At 33.2% G+C, this 25,402-nt stretch overlaps 1 protein-coding gene across 1 annotated transcript in view; it reads right to left on the reverse strand.

Moving 5' to 3' along the window:
- Positions 1-2,875: 2,875 nt before the first annotated feature.
- Positions 2,876-25,402, reverse strand: part of senju (UDP-galactose transporter senju) — a 48,239-nt gene continuing 25,712 nt past the window's right edge. Inside the window, exon 4 of the mRNA XM_072540858.1 lies at positions 2,876-3,590. Coding sequence (XP_072396959.1) covers positions 2,934-3,590 — 657 coding nt within the window. The 3' untranslated portion in view covers positions 2,876-2,933. The remainder of the gene's footprint in view (positions 3,591-25,402) is intronic.

The following is a 25,402-nucleotide window of genomic DNA, read 5'->3' on the forward strand; positions in this document are numbered from 1 at the left end:
AATGACCTTTTAAGCGTTTTCCGACTTGCACGTTCCAAACGTAATAAAAATAAAAGTTCTAGTCCCTATAACGTTCACGAATTAAGATTTTCTGATTTCATAAACTTAAAATCTCTCGAAAGTACCTTCATTAACAATCAAAAGCAAAAGTGAAAAAGGCAAAAAAGTTGAATGGCTAAAAATTAAATGCATGAGGTATGAAAAGGCCACTCCAGGATGTATTTTCTTTAAATACAGATCCTAAGAGACTGAGTGTGAAAACCAACAGCAACTGTGATATATCTACAGCCATTATATAAATCATTGTTACCAATTACGAAAAAGAAGAAAAACAGTTTGCTTAAACTCGTAACAAGTTACATAATTCCGCCTAAATATCATGATTGGTACAGGTCTTTGCCTGTGAATAATACAGCGCTTGATAGAGTTCCAGAATCAACAGTGTCAGATTCAGATAGCGATATGGATGTTAATTAATGTTACTGTATGTAACTAATAAAATTCTACATTACAGAAAATATTTTATTGTTATTTGCATCGGTAGTTACGTTCCTTTTGCTAAAGTTATGTCATGTCCAGGTCATATTGGTTAATTTTATCTTGCTTCAGAAGTGACCAAGTCATATTTATTGCATTTTTATTAGTTTTTGATAAGAGCTATCTAATTTTCCATTTTCGCATTCGTAAGATATGCTGCGCCTATGTTTTATGGAGGATAATGATATACGTTAGAGAGTTCGTGCTATTATTTTTAAGAGGACAGAGTATAACAAGAACGTTTTTTCTTCTTTTTGTAACTCTTGTACCGGGTTTCTCATTATATTTTGACCCCCACTTATTTTCCTTAATTTCGGTAATACAAAAAAAAGTTTCAAATAAAAGTTGTATTATTTTATCTGTACCGACCAACAATGTAGCAACAGATCAAATTTTGTATACAGAGAGTGCCCAATAAAATGCATCTTCAATATTTCAAATGGGACACCCTGTATTTTTTTATAGTTTTGAGTAGCCCTGCATTTCCTGATTACCAATATATAACATTGTGTAGCATGAGTTTTGTTCTATAATGGCATATGGTACTACAAAAGGGTAACCATAGGTATGCAGGTGACATTTTAAAATGAAACAATTATTATTTTATTATAAACTGTCAGTCCTCGTGCCGAAATGGGTTATACTGCAGATGAAAAAGTAGATATATTCTCAATTTATGTAAAAAATAATAAAAACAAGCAAGCAGCAAGAAGAGAATACTTATAGGCTGATTTATCCAGATCGACGACTCCTTCTGCAAATACATTTTTATATAATTATCGTCATATCATAAATGAAAAAATGTTTGAACGGAAGAAACTTACTATCGTAGGAAATGATGATGAAGATCTTAATACTTTGCTTTACTTTGAAGGTAAAAATTAAATACTTAAATAATAGATTAAATCCATAATAACATTTTTATTTTAGAAAATTCCGAAACTAGTCTAAACAATGCTATTATTGCATTAGAGAAAAGCCGCGCAACGATACATAGAGTTTTAAAAAAGCACAACTATAAGCCGTACAAAATATTACCGTTACAAGAACTTACCGATGTTCATAAGAGAAAGCGTTTACAGTTCTGTCAAGATATGCTTACAAATTTGAACAATGATCCTAATTATTTTTATAACATTTTATGGACAGATGAATCAAATTTTTCAACTTCAGGCATTTTTAATATAAGAAATAGGTATTCGTGGGAACAGAAAAATAATAGAAAAAGAAAAATTAAGCAAATAAAAAAGTCAGGAAGAAAATCAATAAATGTGTGGTGCGGAATATTTCAAAACAAAATAGTTGGACAATTATTTTATGATTATAAATTAACTGGGAAATCATATTTGGATACAGTCATTATCAAAATTATACACAAAATCAATTAAATAGTATGATATGGCAACAAGATGGAGCACCGCGGCATAATGTCGTAGCCGTTCAAGAACATTTAAATAATCAATTTAATGTGTGGTTCGGTAATAAGGGTACCATTACATGGCCACCAAATAGTCCCGACTGTGTGATAGCTTTTTATGGGGGATTTTAAAAGAAAAAGTGTATTTTGATTCAAATACAAATATTAACACTATCACCGCAAAAGTTTGCGTGGAAATTGAAAATTGAAATGGTCATAATAACACAATATCTGACGCATTAGAAAATTTGAGACGAAGATATTACTTGTGCCTTGATAACAACGGAGGGCACTTTGAGCATCTATTGTAATCTTAAATGTAGTATTCTTAAATGTAGTATTATATCTTAAATGGTAAGTCATTAATTTTGTTGACTTTTACTTTTCTTTTACCTATTTGTTGACTTTCTAAATATATTTTTTCTAAATATATTTTTTTCTTATCTTAGTGTAGTATAGTAGTACCATAGGCCATTATAGAACAAAACTAGTGCTACACTATGTTATATTTTTGTAATCAGGAAATGCAGGGCTACTCAAAACTATAAAAAAATAGAGGGTGTTCCATTTGAAATATTAAAGATGCGTTTTATTGGGCACTCCCTGTATACAAAATTTGGTCTGTTGCTACACTGTTGGTCGGTGCAGATAAAATAATACAACTTTTATTTTAAACTTTTTTTTGTATTCCCGAAATTAAGGAAAATAAGTGGAGGGTCAAAATATAATGAGAAACCCTGTACCATTTTGTTGAATCTGATGGAAGGCTTGGAAAGCTCTTTCGACACGTTTCCAGGGGACGCCCGCTACATTTTCTATGTTCGGTGTGATTTTCGTTAGATTATCGCTTTCGTATAGGCTCCTACCGTGTCCCCCATGGTTTTATTTAATCAAGGTTATTCAATACAATTAAACAAATGATAAAGTAACATAATTTATTAGATTATATCCAACAAATTTATTCTATGCTAACTACATATCACACCTCCTCCAACAGTCCTTCTTTTTCAATACTATCATCCTGCACAGGCTTAGGAGGATTATGAACAGGATTTTGCGAATATAAGTACGTAGCACCCATAACAGTAGCAATACTTAATACTGTATTTAAATAAATTGGAATACTGAAAAAAAGGTAACTTAAGAGAGCTGTAAAGACTAATTCTAGAGCACTGGCGAACGTTTTTAAAATAGAATTCAGATTCTTCAAAAAGAAGCTTGTTACAATTCCTATCGCTGCGTTATTAAACATCACTAATAAAACTTTGTAATGTAAAACTTTAAGAATATTTTCATAAACGAACGCTTCCAGGATGTTTCCGTTCAGTATAAGCAGAAGAACATTGCAAACTATAGAATCCAAATACATGAATACATTTTGCACGAAAATATTTATAGAAGCACCTTTATCTTTTAAGAGATATTCGTTGTAAACACCCGCCAGACAGGAGCATATTATCTGAATACATATAAATATGGCATCTATTCCCAATGAAACGGAAGCGGCTTTGGTATTGTTGCTTGACGAGGTATTCGAGTTAGTCTGCGTCAAGTTAATCTGCTTCAGCATGCAGCCAAACGTTAGTATCACTAAAGAAATCCATTGTCTTTTACTTAGAATCTTTTTAAAGATGGCCTAAAACAAAAAAAAAAAAAATAATAATAAGGAACCAAGTTGACTTAAATTGTATTGTAAATAGTTGCGTTTTCGATTTAGGTTAGTTTATTTTAGGTTTATTGTTAAAAAATTGTTAATTACTGTTTTAGTTACCAAATAAAGCCCTATTGTTAGCCCCATATTTTAAATATTTATTTCCATGGTATGTTTATATTTGAATGTAGATTTTCAGGTGAAGAAACCGTTTTCAAAATACTTTTTAATCATAAACAATCTTCATCAGTCTGCTATATCATCTATATAAATTATTTACAAGAATAATAGCAAAAATACTTCCAAATTGGACTTCTATCAATCAATAAAGCAGATGGGTTTTCAAAAAGAATTCTGTAGTACTGGCTACCTTCAAGCAATACGAACTCTGAACTGGGAAAAGTGCAGAATAAAACGTAAAATGCTTATCAGAAAGCCTTCGATTAAGAAGAAACTTGGGCCCTGGATAATGCCAGAATCGACTCCAGATATTTAAGTCTAATCGACTTATCGTGCACATACACAAAAATGTTAGCATGAAAGTCGCTATAGTTGCACACAAAATACTTATCGATAGGGGAATAAGCAAAGGTGATACCATTTTTGCTACCTTGGCCCTGGAAGATGACAGGGTGAGTTTTTAGTGCGACATCGGTAGATAATTCTATTATGGTATAGAATATCCAAAAAACTTATTTAGAAAAAATGTATACTATAATTCCACTATTTGGAAGAGTGAATTTTTCATCGTTTGAAGGCAGAGAAGTGGGGAAAGACGTATGAAAATCCAGTGGCGTACACTCACTTTTATTTCAACGTTAATTATATTATATTTTTTAAATATTATTTGTTCGAAATAGGCCACAATATAAATTTATTTACAGGTTTTTACTGACGTTTCGATCTCTATATCCAAAGACCGTTTTCAAAGATATACACGATAGTTACATTTATTTTATTTGTTTATTATTATATATTTATATAATCTTATATTATTTAATTAATTTATTATTAATTTTAAAAACGGTCTCTGGAATAGAGATCGAAACGTCAGTAAATTAACCATGTAAATAGATATATTGTGGCTTATTTTCAAAATTCTCCCTAAAAATACCGAATTCCACAAGCAAAAAGCTATAAAAAATAAATATATCTATCATTTATATATTTGAAAACGGTCTCTTTATACAGATCAAAACGTCAGTAAATTAAACATTTGAATATATTTTGTGGCTTATTCCCTACAATCCCTTAAAAATACAGAATGCCATAAGCAAAAAGCTATAATTAATGGATTCGACCGTTACTTGATGGAAATTCATTTTATGTAACAATAAAACACTGAAAAACTTCCACAAAATTTATTATAAAATCTTATCACTACCGCTGTTTCGGCAGAGTGTCTTTCTCAAGTGATCTATTTTTGGTATGCATTTACACTTATAGTCTTTAACGAAACCACTTTATAGTCTTTAACCAACTTGAGACAAACAGTTCTCCCCTCCTCAACCTATTTCGTTAAAGACTATAATGTGTAAATGCATACCAAAAAAAGATCACTTGAGAACGGTACTCTGCCGAAACAGCTGTAGTGATAAGATTTTATAATAAATTTTGTGGAAGTTTCGAAAACAAAGTTTTCAGTGTTTTATTGTTATAAAAAGCTATAAAAAAACAAATACATTTGCAGAAAGCTTTTTGATGCTACCAGGCTGTCGCGGAAGTTATGCTAAAACGTCTATTGACGTGGCCTGACCAGGTTCTAATTGTGTTAAGATTCTCTTAAACCAGCGCTCAAATACTTCGGAGTCATTTCTTCATGATAATCTCCTGTTTTTCTTGACTCATATTGAAGCAAACCATCATCAAGGAACCCTGTATCACTCCCTATATGGATAATGATTAAATGTCGTCCCTTTCCTGATGGAGCTTTTAATCCTGTAAAGCAGCCTTCTATAAATGCTTCGCGTTTACCTTTGACATTTAAATCTTGCCAATCTTTTCCAACTGTATGACTTTCATTAATCCAGGTTTCATCCAAATATGTTTTCCGTTCAATGCATTTCTTTAAAATATTTTCTTCTTCACACAATAAGTTCCTTTTTTTTCTAATAACACACTTTTTCTGTTTTTACATATCGAAAGTTCATTTCGCGCATAGTTCTGATTAATACTCTATGAGATATCTTGGGTAAAAAGTAATTGTTTTCGAGCCATTGAGAAATTTTTTCAGTGTTGGAATTTTACTCCGAAAATAAAATAGAGATATACACTTGGCATTTGTGGACCTGAGAAAGGCGTATGACTCTACCAAGGTCAGAACTATGGGAGGCAATGTACAAATTAGAAATACAGACGGAACTCATAGAAGCTACAAAAGCTCTGTATAAAGAAAATAAAGTGTCCATTAAAATGGGAACAAGAATCATAGGAGACTTCACCACAACAAAAGGGCTCCTGCAGGGTTGTTCCACATCTCCAACCCTATTCAAAATATACTTAGAGAAAGCCTTGACTACATGGAAAAGAAAATGCGAAGGCATGGGAGTACCGGTACGGAACGAATACCTATATACATTAAGTTTCGCAGACGATCAGGTAGTGATTGCACAAGACCAAGACGACCTCAGCTACATGATGAAGAAACTACAAGAAGAATATACCAAGGCTGGCCTAGATATTAACCTCGCGAAAACAGAGTACCTATCTACAAGTGAAGAAGACATAGAAGATCTACAGATTGATGACAACGTAACAATCAAAGGAAAGGATAAATTCAAATACCTGGGGTTTATAATCACGAAAAAGGCAACAACAGAGGAAGAAATTACACAAAGATTAGGACAAACAAGAACAGCAATCCGACAACTTAACTCAGTATGGTGGGATCTTCTTCTTCAAGTGCCATCTCCGCGGCGGAGGTCGGCAATCATCATAGCTATTCGAACTTTTGAGACGGCTGCTCTGAAAAGTTCATTTGATGTACATCCGTACCACTCTCTCAGGTTGCGCAGCCATGACATTCTACGCCTCCCTATGCTTCTCTTTCCTTGGATCTTTCCCTGCATGATCAATTGGAGCAAGGTGTATTTCTCTCCACGTGTAATATGTCCGAGATATTCCAATTTTTTTGTTTTTATTGAATTTAAAATTTCCATTTCTTTGTTCATCCTTCTCAGAACCTCTTTGTTTGTGACGTGTTCTGTCCATGATATTTTCAGAATTCTTCTGTACACCCACAGCTCAAATGATTCCAGTTTTTTCATTGATGTAGCATTCAAGGTCCAAGATTCCATTCCATAAAATAAGGTCGAAAAAACATAGCACCTCGCCAACCTAACTCTTAGTTCCAGTTTTAAATCCCTGGTACATAGAACTCTTCTCATTTTGTTGAAATTTGCTCTAGCCTTTTCTATTCTTATTTTTATCTCCTGATTGTAATCATTTGTGGAGTTAATCATTGTTCCCAGGTATGCATATTTGTCCACTTGTTCGACGTTGGTTTCGTTTATTAGAAGACTCTCGTTATTTCTTTGAGTTTTCGATATTCTCATAAATTTTGTCTTCTTGACATTCATTGTTAGACCATACTCTTTTCCATACTCTGCTATTCTTGTCACCAGTCTCTGAAGATCTTCAATGTTTTCGGCTAAAATCACAGTGTCGTCCGCATATCTAATGTTGTTAATGGGAACTCCATTTACCTTTATTCCAGCTGTTTCACCCTCAAGAGCTTTTTTCAGGACCTCTTCGGAGTAGGCGTTGAAAAGAATTGGCGACAATACGCATCCCTGTCTTACTCCACATCTAATTTCAATTTCTTCTGACAGCTGTTCGTTAACACGTACTTTTGCTCGCTGTTTATAGTATAAATTTGATATGATCCTGAGGTCGTTGTAGTCAATCTTCTTTGATTTCAGGACATTCATTAAATGTTCATGTCGTACTTTATCGAATGCTTTATTATAGTCAATAAAACATGCGTATATATCTTGATTGACGTCCAGGCATCTTTGTATTAGTATATTAAGTGAAAAAAGAGCTTCACGTGTTCCTAGGCCTTTGCGGAAACCAAATTGTGTATTATTAACGTCTATGTCCAGTTTGTGATATATTCGGTTATGGATGACTTTAAGTAGTAACTTTAGCGTATGAGACATTAAGCTAATGGTGCGGTAATCGCTGCATTCTCTTGCGTTTTTCTTTTTAGGGAGACAAATAAAAATAGATGTCAACCACTCTTTGGGTAATACGCCTGAACTATAAATTTGGTTCAAAAGTGTCACTAAAACATCAATGTGCTTCTCATCTAGAATTTTTAGGATTTCTATAGGAAGCATATCAGGTCCAGGACTTTTCCCGCTCTTCATTGTTTTTAATGCGTGCAATATTTCTTCTTTTGTAATATATGGACCTATTTCTTCTGACGTAAGTTCTATGTGCTCCAGATCTCCTCTTTCATCATCGAACAATTCATCGATATATTCTGCCCATCTTTGTATTTTCTCGTCTGTATGTGTTATAGCAGTACCGTGTCTATCCAGAATTGCACAGGTGGGATTTTGTTTTCTTAGTCCTGCCAGTTCTTTGACTTTCTTGGTGGGATAGACACCTAAATATGAAGACAAAAACGCAGATTTATAAAACATTAGTGCGAAGTATTATGACATATGGGGCTGAAAATTGGATCATAAACAAGAAAAACAGCAGTAAGAGAGTAGCAACAGAGATGGAATGCCTGCGAAGATGCTGCAGAGTAACAAGAATGGATAGGAGAAGTAATGACGAAATAAAGCAAAGAACATCAATAGAAACAGACATACTAACATATATAGAACAAAAAAGACTAAAGTGGTATGGACATGTAAGAAGAACTAGCGACAGCAGATGGATAAAGAGAATAACCGAATGGAGCCCCATAGGAAGGAGGAAAAGAGGACGACCCCGAAAATCCTGGAGGAACGAAGTAGACGACGCCATGAGTAAGAGAGGACTAAACAATGGAGAATGGAACAACAGAGAGAGATGGAAACGGTTGAGCGAGGGAAGGCAGTGAATACTGTAGAATCCCTAAATATATATATAATAAAATGTCTTGTCTCGTCATCCACAACAATGTTTTTTTTACCTCTAGTTTTACGTTTTATTTGCTTTTTATTTTCCGATGTATTTTTAGGCACATGATAAATACAGCTAATGGATACTTTTGTTAAACTGTTACAAATATCGACCGCTTGGCTAATATTTGATGCCATTTTTCTGCATCATGCAATTCAATTCCTTCATATCGTATCACTACCTTCTCTTCTGACGTTAAAATTTTGCTGTCTTCTCTTGGAACAACTCGGTTGTTCGTCCATTATATTTTAATAATCACATAATATAATCAAAAATTTACTATAAAACGACAAACTCCAATAACACTAGGATTATCACCACAAACTTCAACCGCAAAAAATATAATCACAGAAGCACTCCCGCCAGCACCGCCTATGTAAACGAACGTTTCTTGCTTGGGCAGGCGCGGCGGTATTATAGCTACGACGATTTACAAATTCCCAAGTTGCCAAGTTTTGAAACGGAATGGGAATGAAATGTAACATATCAATTTTTATTTTATAAACTTAAATATGTAACAAAACTGAACATAAAAATAAAATTTATTTCAATACAATTTTGTGCTCAATTTTTACTATTGAAAAAACTCATTTTTTTGGAATTTTTATGTCGGTAATAATCGCTGCGTCTAAGAATTCAGGTTTGTATGACCATAACTGCTACTTGTGAACAAGAATCGGCTACACTGTACGGCATCTTGTGGTTACGTCTGCTACAGAGAAGCACAAATAAATGTACTAATTATGCATTCTATGATTTCTGATGAGAAAACGCAAATTAAACGGGTAGTTTTCGGGGGCCGCTGAGTACATTTAAATTTAAGAACATTCGGCGTTTAAACGATGAATTCACTCTTCCAAATAGTAAAATTTTACTATAGACAATGATATTCTCCATACTTGGAAAATGTGTGGAATTCTACAGGGTGAGTAATACCTACGTGGTATAACAATCATACAATTTTTTAAATGGAACACCCTATATAATTATTCAAATTTGTATTCTTCTCATAATTCTTGTTCTTATAGTATTGGGTTTTGCATTACTATACAGAGTATTTAAAAAGTTATGACCATTTTTATCACTATGAAATCAACACCATGTGTATAAAGAAGTAATGCATAAACAATTAATTATTTTATATAATAAAGTAAACCATATGTTGTAGTTTTATTGAAGTTTAATTCAAATCATTGACAAAGATTTGTATACAGGGTCTTCTTTCTTCTTTTTATATAGACATGACTCTGTCTGTTTTTCAATGTGCCTCCAGTAAGTTGTCGTTCCATCGTTTTCGTGGTCTTCCTACTGATCGTCTTCCTATTGGGGAACCGTCTCTTGCCATCTTTACTACTCTATTTGTTGTCATTCGGCTTATATGATCGTTCCATTCTACTCTTCTATTTCTTACCCAGTTCTTGATGTTCTCCACCTTGCATCTACGTCGTATCTCTGTACTTCTAGCTCTGTCCCATAGTGTATTACCATCAATTTTTCTAAGTATTTTCATCTCTGCTGTTTCTAACATCCTTTTGTCCTCTCTGTGTCAGGTCTTGTTTCTGCCGCGTATGTCATTATTGGTCTGATGACTGTTTTGTAAATTCTGCCTTTCGTTTCTTTCCCGATATTTTTATTTCTCCATATTGTTTCATTTAGGCAGCCTGCGGCTCTGTTTGCTCTATTCACTTTATCTTCCACTTAGGTTTCGAGCTTTCCGTAGCTAGATAATGTGATGCCTAGATATTTAAACTCCATCACTTGCTCTATTATCTGACCTTCCAGCTCCAATTTACGTCTTAGTAAATTTGCTGTTGTAACCATGCATTTTGTCTTTTTTAGGGAAATTAATATGTTAAATTTTCGGTTATATTAAATTGGTGCAGCATACGTTGTAAATCATCTTCACTTTGAGGGAGTAGTATTGCGTCGTCTGCATAGCAGATTATTTTAAGTTGTTTTTCTCCCATTTAGTATCCTTTTTTAGTTCTTACTTTTTTTATTATTTCGTCCATAATCAGGTTGAACAATAGAGGACTCAGGGAATCTTCTTGTCTTATCCCATTGCCAGCTTCAATAGGTTCGGTTCTCTAGAAGTATCTCTCTTGCATACAGTAAGTGGATAACGTCTTTTAATTTGACCCGGTCAAATACCTTTGTAAGGTCCATGAAACATAGATATGCCGGTTTGTTGTATTCTAATAATTTCTCTTACACTTGCCTCATAAATATAGCGTCAGTGCATGATCTTCCCGACCTAAAACCTTGTTGTTCTTCTGCTAGTGTTAAAATTTTATTCAATTTATTTGTTATCACTTTCCTCCTTAATATTTATTTCTTCGTTTGTCGTCACCTCTGGTGTTGGTGGTTCATTATCGTCAGCTTTAGGAAATAGGGATCGAAAGTAGCCTACCCATGTTTCCTTCTGAATGTGTTTCGTTTTTATTAGTTCGTTCATTTTTTCTTTTCTTTGTCCTCTGATCATTCTCCATGTTTCTTTTTGTGTTCCGTAGAAATCGTGTTCCATCTGTGAATATTGCCTATTTTTTTCTAAATAAGTTTTTTAGATATCTTGTACCACAATGGAATTATCGACCGATGTCGCACTAAAAACTCACCCTATATATATATATATATATATATATATATATATATATATATATATATATATATATATAGAAAAGAAATTTAATCTTTGCAGATTAGTTAAATAGTAAACTCTTAAATATTGGGGAAATCTGCAAGAAATACTCTAATGTGTATCAATTGTTTCGCCGAACGTTTTCGCCAAAGAGAATTAATTTGGCTTCTTCAGGGCTGAAAGAGAATAAATTATAATTAGCTACCATATATTATCTATTAAAACATTATTGATCTTACCGTAACTTAGAATTGTAGAGTTAGAATATTAAAAAACTTTGCTAGTAACATAGTGGTGTTTTTTGTTACTATGTGCAAAAAAAGTTTTTTATAAGAATTGAAATGTATGGTAGCTTCGAACTTGACACGTAAAGGCTTACCCAAGGTTAATCGAAAAACCCAATGCAACTACATTTAAAAGGAGGCAATTCTTTGAAATGTCGGCAATAACTAAATTTTTGATTTTAAATAGTTAAAAGTGAGGTTCTGTTTAAGCCAGAACGCAAGCGCTGACAACTTCATTATAATTGGTATGAATCTTTATGTCGTTAAGGTTCAATGGTAAAAAACGAATGAATTTAAATCCCAGTAAAGGGAAATATTATTTATCTAACTCAATAAGATTCAATAATACATGAACAATATAATATAATTAAATAAAGAAAATCAAAATAATATTTCCCTTTACTGGGATTTAAATTCATTCGTTTTTTACCATTGAACCTTAACGACATAAAGATTCATACCAATTATAATGAAGTTGTCAGCGCTTGCGTTCTGGCTTAAACAGAACCTCACTTTTAACTATTTAAAATCAAAAATTTAGTTATTGCCGACATTTCAAAGAATTACCTCCTTTTAAATGTAGTTGCATTGGGTTTTTCGATTAACCTTGGGTAAGCCTTTACGTGTCAAGTTCGAAGCTACCATACATTTCAATTCTTATAAAAAACTTTTTTTGCACATAGTAACAAAAAACTCCACTATGTTACTAGCAAAGTTTTTTAATATTCTAACTCTACAATTCTAAGTTACGGTAAGATCAATAATGTTTTAATAGATAATATATGGTAGCTAATTATAATTTATTCTCTTTCAGCCCTGAAGAAGCCAAATTAATTCTCTTTGGCGAAAACGTTCGGCGAAACAATTGATACACATTAGAGTATTTCTTGCAGATTTCCCCAATATTTAAGAGTTTACTATATATATATATATATATATATATATATATATATATATATATATATATATATATATATATATATATAAACAAATATCTTCTATCTCGTTTGTAGCGGTGCGGTGGTGAGATCTGGAGGATCCAACCTTTTTAGTTGTCTAAGCAGTGGTGGGGTCAGCAGAACATTGGCAACTGGATTTGGATGAGATGGTACTCTCTTAAAGTAGTTTGTACACTGAGTGACGGTTGTTTCTTTAACAGTTTCAACATTCATAGTTTGGCACATACCATGGTCCACTGCATCACGAAATACTTTGGATTGGAATCTTTGTAGTCTTTGCATATTTGTATTACTGACAGTTCCCCAGATTTGAATCTAGTACATCCATACGGATCGTAGTATTGCCTTATAGAGAAGAAGTTTGGTTTGGATACTTAAACCTGACTTCCGATTCATAAACCAGTACATATTCTTGTAAAGCATGCCCAGCTGTAGTCGTTTGGACCAGTACACTACCTTGAAAGACTCCTGTCGAGATCGGACATAGGAAAATGCAAGCTTCGTCATGAATAATTAAGAAGGATCTATCTGATATATTTGTCTGTAGACTTTTGGCTATGGGATGAGGTAGTTGTGATCTCATGTGGTAGATCTCATTTGTGTCTTTGCCAGGTTTTGGCAAAGACCCAAATGAGGTCTCATCATACCGTACGATAATTATTTTAGCATGACACGAAAGTAACCAATTTTTATAAAAGCGTTAAAAATATACAGTATTAGCCTGTTGACCCTTTCAGGTATATTTTTTAGTATTAGACCCGTGACAAGATCATAACTGGGTGTTTTTTTTGTTTTATTATACAATGACTTTACGATGATGGTGATTTCACAAATTTTTATTTTTTTTTATCGGTGGTTTCATCGTGTTTTCTTATACGAATCTTATTTTGTTGTTGGGATTTTAGTTTCCTTGCCAGTTTCCATAGTTATAAGTCCTTATTTTCACTTACAGAAAGCTTTTCCTTCTTCTTCTTTAAGTTCCATCTTCTATCGAAGGTTGGAAATCATCATGGCTATGTGGACACTGTTGACTGCCGCTCTAAAAAGTTCTGCACTACTGCATTCAAACCATAAGCTTTTCCAAAAAATGTATAATACCAGCATATTTGTATTCGTTTAGTGCTTCTTTGACTAGTCGTGTAGCTCTTTTTAGGTGTGTTTGTGTATTGGGGTTCGGGTAATTTGCCATTTTTTTCTTAGTTTCCTTTTTTCACGAATAATATTGTTTATATAGTCCGGATATGAGCCTGTTTTTTCTTTATAGGTGCTTTCTGGAGTAGCAGCCCAGGCAGTTTGTTGAATTGACGTAGTTAGGTGTTGTATTGCATCGTCAGTATCCTTTGAAAAGACAAGGGATGAAACTCCTATGTGCAGGGGTACAACTAACATCAAAGAAATGCGTCAAATATCTACACCAATATGGCGGATGGGGGGAGAATATGCGGGTGGTCGTGCAGAAGACAGCGAAGAGTGCGGCTGCGATGGAGAGGGTGATGCCTAACATTGTAGTACCCAAATCAGAAAGGAGAAGGGCCTTACACGGTGTTGTTCAGTCAATTATCCTTTACGCGGCACCAAACTGGAGTGAGGCGATAGAGATACCGACCTACAAAGGGCTCATGATAAGAGTAGACAGAATAAGTCTGTTGCGAGTAGCATGCGTCTACAGGACTGTATCTGGGCGGCCTTGTGGACTATCACGAGTTGTGTTCCTCTGCATGTGTTAACAATAGAAAGGAGACATCTCTAACAGAGAAGAGAATATTTGACAGCAGCCATAAAAAAGGAAGAAAGACAAAGATCAATAGAAAGATGGCAAGAAGAGTTGAACAACACGGACGATGTTGCTCAGTGGACCAAGATGTTGATCCCGAGACTCAGGGTCTGGGTAGACTGTGGTCACAAGCGACTGGATTACTTTCTGACGCAAGTGCTCACAGGGTATGGGTGTTTTAGGACATATCTTCATAGATTCAGAAAGACAGATACAAATAAATGCCTATACTGTGAATACTCTGAGACTGTTACTCACACAATGCTGGAGTGTAATAGATGAACAGTGGAGAGAAACAGAATGTACAGAGAAATAGGTATGAACCCTGTTACTGTAAGAAAGATGATTATGAAGATGACGGGAAGTAAGGAGGGATCGGATATTGTACATAATTACATTCGAATAGTAATTAAGAAGAAAGAAGAAGAGAAACACCAGCCGGAACAACGACAGAGATAAGATATAGATAAGAGAAAGTAGTGCTCCGAAAGTGCCGTCAGCCTTACAGCGGCTATCTCACTTTCGGGAGTACGGTAAGTGCAAGAGTCAAATGCGCACAAGTAAGAGAGTGTGGTTTTAGTTGGTAGGTAGGATAACAGGAAGGCATCTGTTGGCAGGACCTCATTCTTCTAAGGGGAAAGGGGCTCGGGTGTATTCCTCTACCCTGAATCCAACCATCCCTAGGGAAGGGTTAACCTGGTACGGTTTTTAAAAATTTGCACCCTCAGAGAAAAAAAAAAGAAAAAAAGCATTCTTTGCTCCAATTTGTCATTCTTCTGTTGGTTAATATTGACTGTTGATGTGGCATACCTCTGTGTTCACACTTATGAAGAAAGGAGAGTTATCAGAAAACAAATGTTGTATGACACAGAAGTCAATGAGATCCGGTATTTTTCGCCTGTTAGTAGGCCAGTAGGAAGGTTAACCTGTGGATAGAGTGCTAAGCTTATTTATCACGGTACTTTTGAGTAGAGTTTGGCCACATGTGGTTATGATCCTTGTTCTCCATCGATGATGCTTAGAATTGAAATCGCCAGCGGCGATGAATTTTGGTCCGAGTGTTTTGAAGTAGATCATGAAATCATTTTCCGTTATTGGTTACACTTTCTTTAATCACCACGTTATATATAATAAAGATGCAATTTTTATTGGACATACGACTCTACTAAAGATTTTTTTCTATGGCACTACATCTTTGAAATATTCTCTCTGAAAAAGATATGCGGGTTCATTTTTCTGGTACTCGGAATTCTAAAATTATTCTTAAGTACTATTCTGTTAAGTGTTCTTGTAATTTGAAATGTCGAAATTCGAAAAGAATGTATGATTCAGTACATTCAGCGCCGATGATGAAGGTTATTGTGATTGTATGTAATTCATTTGATGCATATTTCCTTTTTATCTTGCTATTTTGAAGGTTTTTGAGGATTCTGGTAGATATTTACATTTTTAATCCAATCGATTAAATGTAGCACTATCGTAAAAATCAATTTTTTATTCTGTTATCAGTACTTATAATCCCTTATCAGTTAAGTGTATTTGATAATTGTTTTAAAAGTATTCTCTTGAATTAAATGAAATACTTAACAAACATAAATGCCACTATTATCACCATTAACAAATATGTAACTGTAACTTATATATGTTCGAATATATAAAATATTACCGAATTATTCTAAAAGTTTACTGTGTAAAAACGTTTTGCTTGTATTAATTGTATGTACAATTTTGTAATTGTTTTCATCCATTTTACAATATTAAAAAAAATGGCGAAACCCTTAATTATCCATGTCTGTGTGTCCATCAGTCTGTCTGTCTATCTGTGAACACAACTGAGATGTCGAATGAGAGCTTAAAATCCATAGTTGGTATTAAAGGTGGGAAATCTGATACCGAACTTCTGATTCCAGAGTTGCAACCGGAAGTACTGTTTTAAAGTCGCCGAAATAGTACAAGAGATATATTATTCGACACGCCTTAGCAAGACGAGAACCAATATATACTTAAAGTTTTTATGTCACTTCCAGTTAAAAAGAAATGATTATGACCGGAAATTTGGCAAAAATTACTCAAAATTAGTGAAATCGTAGATCAATCGACGCAAAGTTACATGAACAGTTCAAATATCGACTTCCGGTCACTTTGGGTGAAAACTTTGAACTTCTTCTTCTTCTTATGGTGCCTATCCGTTACGGATGTTGGACACTAACATGGTTATTCTGACTTTGTTGACTGCTGCTCTGAAAAGTCCGGTAGTGGTTAAGTTAAACCATTTTCGCAGGTTATACAGTCAGGATATATTCTTCTTCGTCCTGGACCTCTTTTCCCATTAACTTTACTTTGAAGTATGGTCCGAAGTAGGCCATTGAACTAACGAAGTCCAATTTCTTGTGTATAATACAATCATCTTCCAATAGCTTGGCCTAAATTACAAATATTGAGTCTGGCTCGCTTTCAAGAAATTAAAAAAAGTGAATACGAAGCAAGTATATACTACAAACCATTAATATTATATCAACGCGAGTTTATACATGCATCGATTTGCTGGAGCCAGTAGCCACGCCAATCCTGTTTGTACGCCACTAAAGGTTTACACTACATTTAACAGAAGAGAATATTTTGGCACGAAAGTTTCATTTTTAGTGCTAGTATTTTATAGTAATATGTTAATCGAGGAAATAAAATTTAAAGTCCATGTAGGGTGTCGTTTAATTCTAAAAAGTATTGTTGAAAAGAGAAGAAATTACAAACGGAGGGGCCGAATTTGGATTAGAAACTAAATTGCTACAATGTCCTGGGAACTCCCACACACATATATATATATATATATATATATATATATATATATATATATATATATATATATATATATATATATATATATTGTTATGATATGTAAAATCGAGAAAAATATTGGTTTGTTTAAAATATTTCAAAGTTAAAAAAACATTAAAATAATTCAGATAAGTAGGATAATATCCAACAAACATTTCGAAGAAGGAGAGTTATTAATTTCTTGAATTACCTGTACTAAACAAAATGTAAGCTTTGCATAAATTATTTCTTTGTTATACTTGAGTGACCCGCATAATTTTAAGTGAAATCCCAAAGACAATTGAAATACATTAATGCAGTGATTAAAGACAATAGAAGGGATTATAGAAAGATGTTTTTGTTAGTTTTTAAGAATTATAGAAAAATATTATTTGTAAATAAGTTTTAGGAAATTTATAATTATAGGTAAAAATTTGTTTGTTATCGAAATAAAAAAATGGGGGAATTGTGAGGAGTTTTGATTGGCGGAGATTGAAAAAGGTGGGATAAGTATGTAGAAAAAAGTTTAGCGAGATTGAGGAGAGAGAAAGGATAGATCAGTTGGTTTCCAAGTCTGGAAGAGGAACAGTGATTGTTCTCTGGTCGGTTCCTGAAATGTAGCAAGCAGTAGTTTTGAATGTTAGTGAGTTTTTGTGGAGTTAGTGTATCTGACAGAAGCTGAAGCAGCAAAATATTGTAAGTCATATTTCTCTACTTATATTCCAAGAGTCACTGTTCAGGCCAACGAGAGATTCAGTTTATCGTAAAGAGAAGATATTCCAAGAGTCATTTTTCACTCGGGCCAACGAGAGATTCAGTTTATCGAGAGGAGAAAGGCTATCATAAGTTGAATGATTTGTGCTTTTGAAGGAGATCATTAAGGACGATATACTTGCAACAATCTGTGTAAGATTGCTGGTTACATAGGGAGCGGTTGAGAGGAGACAATACAGTCTACAAGGAACAAGGATTTGGACCACTCATCATCAGAGAGAGATATTTTTGTTTTCTGCAGTTTTTTTTTCTTTTATTGATAACACAATTTTTACACGTAATTTAGAAAGGATATAAATATTTTGATTAGGAGAGTTAGAATAGTTTGGGATTTTGAGATTTCAATTAATATTGTTTGTACCATAAATTTTGATTGTTCACGTACGGAGAACAAAATTTTGAGAATCCTTATATGAGGTTTGTTTATTGAAAACGTTTGAGTGTGAATTATTTCATTATTTTTATTTCAATATATAGTGTTAGATCATATGTGTTTTTTATTATTCCGGTATTCTCTGGACCTTACCTTTCACATGTAATAGCATAGATATTGAAGCACGAATTTAACCCTGAGATAAAAGAATTAAAAATTGTGATAAAGTCATAATCATATCAATTAAATAATTTTAATTAATCAAAAAAAAAATTAATTAGCTAATTATTGTTTGGCGCACCAAGACTTTAAATATCACAATAACTGGCTTCCAAAACGTGGGGCTTGAAAATATCGCAGCTTTACATTTGAAGGAAGGGAAAGAGATCTGGAATAAGTACAGGTGATCCAGAGATAAAAACATATAACATTGAGGGAATTTGAATTTGAAAGTATTTTGACAATTTTTCCAGGGAATATAAATTTGATTTATTGATTGATCGTAGTTAGTGGATATTTACTGCTATTGAATTATTTGATTTTATTTTCTTTACCAATCGTACATTTGATATTTATTTTGAATTATTTGAATTTTACTGATTGCATATTTGATATTTGTCGTGAAAATTTAATACATTTGGGGAGAAATATTGTCGTGTTCTGAAACATATAGAGTGTTGTAAAATTTCACATTTGGCGGGGACAAAAACAATAACAAAAAGTAACAACATGTCTGTCACAAGGAGACAAAGTAAAATGCAGGAAAGGAAGGAGGATAACAGAGAAGATGAAACAATTTTGGAAGAAGTATCGGATAATGAAGGAAATATGACAATAGTTGAGGAGAGAAAAGAACTATCAGGAATAGATAAAATATTACAACTAATGCAACTCCAGTCACAAAAAATGGCAGAAACAAAACAAACAATGGAAGAAAACCAACGGGAAACAAGGCAAGCAATAGAACTAAATAACAGAAATATAGAGCAGCGTTTGGAAAACTATGAACAAAAATTAGAAGAAAATGATAGAAAAATGGAAAAGCGTTTGGACAAATATGAAAATGAGGTAAAAGTCTGTTTAGAAAAAGTCAGAGAAGAAACAAAGAGGAAACTAGAGATGCAGAGAGAAGAAATAGAAACTAAAATGAAAGATATTAAGACTGTACACAAAAAGGAATTAGAACAGTTAGAAACAAAATTTGAAATGGCTTTACAAGAAGACAAGAAAGAAATAGAAAAACAAATTGAGGATATCAGAAAACAACGAGATATGGGAGACAGGAGAGAAGTACTCATCCAAAGTTCGGGTGACATAAAAATACAGTTTGGCGGGGATATTCGGAAAACACACCCAGTACCGTTTGTTAAAAATTTGAAAACCAAATTACAACATATTAGATATTTTGACGATTGCAAAGAAACAATTAGAAACCATTTGAAAGAAGGAGCAGCGTTATGGTATGAAAGCAAGGAAGATGAGTTTGAAAATTGGACAGATTTTGAAAATAAATTTCTCAACTATTTCTGGGGGAAAAATAAACAGAGAGAAATCAACCAAGAGCTACAGAATGGAAAATATCACGAAAAAATGGGAATATCTGAAGAAAGATATGCTTTGCAGATATATAACAATTCAAAATATCTAGAATACCAATATTCTACCGAACAGCTGGTAGAAATGATCAGCAGACATTTTGAGGAAACGTTGGAAGATCACGTGATTTTGAGAAACTATCAAGATATTGATAGTTTGTGCCAATTCCTTCAATTAAAAGAAGCGAAAAGAAAAGAAATGAGAAATAGAAGACAACATGACCAATATAATGGACCGGAAAGAAGGTATTCATCAAATTATGACCAGAGAAACCGACATCCCAGATCAACAAACGAATATAGGCCGAGAAATTACAATAATTACAATAGACAACAAAATTACGATAACAGGAATGACACACAACAGAGAACATATGAAAATCACAACAGGAATAGAGATGCACAAAATCCTCCGAATAGGAATACTAACGAACAAAGGGACGATAGAAATAACCAGAGCTTCCAACAACAAAATAGAAGGGAGATGAATCATGTAGCAATAGGAAACGACAGACAAATTTCTAATTCTAATCTAATATTTTTAGATGCATTTATAAAACATAAAGCGATTAAAATTGTGATTGATTCTGGATCGGAGATATCGCTAATCAATAAAAAACTAGTAAAAGAATTAAATTTGGACCGATTTGTGTATAAGATTCCTAGGGTTGATTTAGTGGGTGCAAACAATAAAAATTTGACGACAGTAAACGAAGGCTTGGGAGTACAGATAAGAGTGGGAAACAAATTCCATATTATGAAATGTGTGGTGATTGAAGATTTAAATCATGATATGATAGCGGGAATTGATGAATTGAGGAAAAAAGATATCACCATAAAATTTTCGGAAAATAAACTGGAAATCAGAGCAGAACCAGACAACACAGGAGAAGAAAAGCAAACAGATAGGAAAACAAATTCTGGAAGGATCAATGCACAGGAAAAACGCAAAGAAATCGATATGACTGTAGAGGATAAACCGAAAGTACAAGAACAAGATCTAATAGAAAAGAAAAAGAGAAGGAAGAAAAAGAAGAAGAGTTCGAAAAGAAAGCAGGAAAATAAGATGGAGACCAGAGAAAAACAGGAAATAGAAGGTACAGAAGAATTGTTGGCAACCGACGATAAAACAGAATGGAAGCAGGAAGAAAAAGAAGGTATCATCAGAGAAATGAAAGGAATAGAAACATGGTGCTCGGAATACCAAAGGGAATTAGAGGATAAAAAGAAAACAGAAGAAAAAATGGCATTGATGGACGAGAATCCAGAATTTTGTGAAGAAGTATTATGGACAGTGAACACATGTGAACAAAAGGTGGATGAAAGAAAAATAAATTGTGGAAAAAACATGGAGAAGGAAATAGAGAAGATTTTAGGAAACCATGGAGATTTTGTTAATAAAGTAAATCAAGTGGTTAAAAATTATGAACTTTCTTTTAAGGGAAAATACTTGGAAAAATTTAAAACGAAAATATATCCAATCCCGTATAAAGACAGGCAATATACGGGGTATTTTAACATTCACGACATTTGTCAGTATCATAAGTAGATTTTAATAACATAGTGAAATAATTTGATCCTAGAAAACTTTTGTCATTTTTAAAATTTAACAAAGAGTTTTCGGCAGATCAAATGGCGGGGATTTGTTATGATATGTAAAATCGAGAAAAATATTGGTTTGTTTAAAATATTTCAAAGTTAAAAAAACATTAAAATAATTCAGATAAGTAGGATAATATCCAACAAACATTTCGAAGAAGGAGAGTTATTAATTTCTTGAATTACCTGTACTAAACAAAATGTAAGCTTTGCATAAATTATTTCTTTGTTATACTTGAGTGACCCGCATAATTTTAAGTGAAATCCCAAAGACAATTGAAATACATTAATGCAGTGATTAAAGACAATAGAAGGGATTATAGAAAGATGTTTTTGTTAGTTTTTAAGAATTATAGAAAAATATTATTTGTAAATAAGTTTTAGGAAATTTATAATTATAGGTAAAAATTTGTTTGTTATCGAAATGAAAAAATGGGGGAATTGTGAGGAGTTTTGATTGGCGGAGATTGAAAAAGGTGGGATAAGTATGTAGAAAAAAGTTTAGCGAGATTGAGGAGAGAGAAAGGATAGATCAGTTGGTTTCCAAGTCTGGAAGAGGAACAGTGATTGTTCTCTGGTCGGTTCCTGAAATGTAGCAAGCAGTAGTTTTGAATGTTAGTGAGTTTTTGTGGAGTTAGTGTATCTGACAGAAGCTGAAGCAGCAAAATATTGTAAGTCATATTTCTCTACTTATATTCCAAGAGTCACTGTTCAGGCCAACGAGAGATTCAGTTTATCGTAAAGAGAAGATATTCCAAGAGTCATTTTTCACTCGGGCCAACGAGAGATTCAGTTTATCGAGAGGAGAAAGGCTATCATAAGTTGAATGATTTGTGCTTTTGAAGGAGATCATTAAGGACGATATACTTGCAACAATCTGTGTAAGATTGCTGGTTACATAGGGAGCGGTTGAGAGGAGACAATACAGTCTACAAGGAACAAGGATTTGGACCACTCATCATCAGAGAGAGATATTTTTGTTTTCTGCAGTTTTTTTTTCTTTTATTGATAACACAATTTTTACACGTAATTTAGAAAGGATATAAATATTTTGATTAGGAGAGTTAGAATAGTTTGGGATTTTGAGATTTCAATTAATATTGTTTGTACCATAAATTTTGATTGTTCACGTACGGAGAACAAAATTTTGAGAATCCTTATATGAGGTTTGTTTATTGAAAACGTTTGAGTGTGAATTATTTCATTATTTTTATTTCAATATATAGTGTTAGATCATATGTGTTTTTTATTATTCCGGTATTCTCTGGACCTTACCTTTCACATGTAATAGCATAGATATTGAAGCACGAATTTAACCCTGAGATAAAAGAATTAAAAATTGTGATAAAGTCATAATCATATCAATTAAATAATTTTAATTAATCAAAAAAAAAATTAATTAGCTAATTATTGCTTGGCGCACCAAGACTTTAAATATCACAATAATATATATATATATATATATATATATATATATATATATATATATATATATATATATATATATATATATATATATATATATATATATATATATACTAGCGGACCAACTCGACATCGAGTTTTTTAAATGAAATTTTTATTTTGCGAGAAAAATATACAATATATACAATGCCAGGAAGTAAAAATATTTTTATCAATAACTCAAAAACTATAAATGATAATTTCGTGAACTTACATTTTTGAACTCTACGTTGAATTCTCTATTGATTTGACTAATAAAAACGAAACCGGAAGTCGACCTCAAAACCGGAATGCAATTTTTAGTTCATCAAATGTCGACATGGATATCATTTAGCAGTTAATTTTGCATGCTGATCACGAATCCGGTGTCAGATTTGCTCTATCTTGACGTTTTATGCGCGTTTCGGGTCACTTCCGGTGTCGGATCGCAACCGGAAGTACATATTTAGATTCGTCTCGACGAGACCTTTCGATCCATATATACATTGTGAGGTCTAAAACTTAAAGTAAATTTTAACTTCCGGTCGTCTCAAAACCGGAAGTGAATTTTTGTACCAAAAGTATATCTTGACAATCTCATACGTAATACTAATAATATTCCGAAAAGATATTTTAATTATCTAATATGGTTTTTGAGTAAAGTGGTGCACAAGAAAAGGGCTTAGCGTTTTAGTATATAAGATATTGTTTGGGAAAGTACTTAGTATTTATTTACATATTTTACATTCAATATTTCAGTCTCAAATAGACGATGACGTGGTGGGACGGCACGTAGAAATAGTTAAAAATGGTTCAGGGGACAGCTTAGTTAAGTTCTGTCAACTTTTTGGTTTAAAAATTATGAATACCCAATTCCAACATAAAGATATTCATAAATACACTTGGGAACGACCTTCACTTATAATCCATAGTTGGTATTAAAGGTAAATTTAAGTGCCAAGACTGCAGAAGTAAAAAGAGGATCTAACTGTAGGACAAATCACTACTTTCTTTTAGATAATCTTTTGTGCCCCTTTAAACAATACTACAAGCAAAACACTGAAAGTGAGAGAAACAATACCACACAGTACAAAACGGAGAGATATAAATTGCACCTTTTATTCCAACCAAGTATTAAACATCTTTTTCAATCTAGATTAGAAAAGGAACTAAATGAGATGGAAAGAAATATGGATGTAGAGTAAGAATACAACAACCTTAAAACGATAATAAAAAAAATTGCTTATGAAGTATAGGAGCAGAGAACAACGACAAAAAACACCACGAACAACCATGGATGACAGAAAACGTAAAAGAAATGATACAAGAAAAAAACAAAATATATAAGAAATGGCTAACAAATAAAACATTCTAGCAACAGAGTAACATATCAAAGGAAAAACGGAGAAGTACGCGATCAAATAAAAGAAGCGAAAAACAATTTCTGGGAACAAAAATGTGTCCAAGTTGAAAATTTAATTGGTGGTTCTCAGACTACGGAAGCATTGAGAACTATCACTAATCTAAAGAAAAACACCCATAACTCCTTAAGCAACTTAATTCCTATAGAACAGTGGGAAAATCACTATAAAAATTTACTCCAAGAGTCCACATTGGAATATATGGGAGAGGAATACTGGTTGTAAACTGATTTTGTTTACAACCCTGTAATTTTCAAAATAGTATATTTCCCTTTGTTCATAACTGTACTCCACCCTGTATGCCAAGACGCCCTATTCATTCCATCAATAAACTCTAACGGTACTTACTAAACCCCGTTAAAAATGACCTGTTCCCGACACCGGCGACCGACGGTCCCAAGAAAAACCCTTGGCTGTCTGTTACAAACTCTCGCGGAAGAAACATGGTGCTTTAATAACAAAATTTGTGATTTGATTCTCAGAGCGTGTCTCTCTCTCAAGTGTTTAGCAATAAGAAAATTTGTCTCCGCGATTGTGAAACTAATAAATTTGTGTAACCACGTATATTGTCACATATAGTACTCACTAGGTTGTGTTACCTATAATACGTTAAGAAATAAAAGTTAGTTGTAAATTACTAGTATTCTTTACGTACAATTAAAATAATACAGTCCACTTAAAAACCCAAAGAATACCGGCGGTATAAGTTAGTTGAAGATTGAAAGCACGTGGAATCACACATAATTCCACCTCAAACGCCGGTAATTTTCTCCATGGTCTATCTTCGAACCGGATGGATGATTCTCCATGATTAGCTCTTTACAATTGAAGCCCAATCGAGTTGGAAGGTGCACAGCAGCCGCAGGAAGCAGACGCAAGTAGACATAGGCCTCCCCGAAAGCCTAGTGTATCGAGGTAAACTCTTTCCTTAATAAACAAAGTGCAGTGATAGCATTAAACACATATAATTATAAGCAGATTGTTTACTCAGAAGTGAATAAGTAA

This window comes from Diabrotica undecimpunctata, chromosome 8 (genome assembly GCF_040954645.1).
Source record: "Diabrotica undecimpunctata isolate CICGRU chromosome 8, icDiaUnde3, whole genome shotgun sequence".
NCBI classification, from domain to species: Eukaryota; Metazoa; Arthropoda; class Insecta; order Coleoptera; family Chrysomelidae; genus Diabrotica; species Diabrotica undecimpunctata.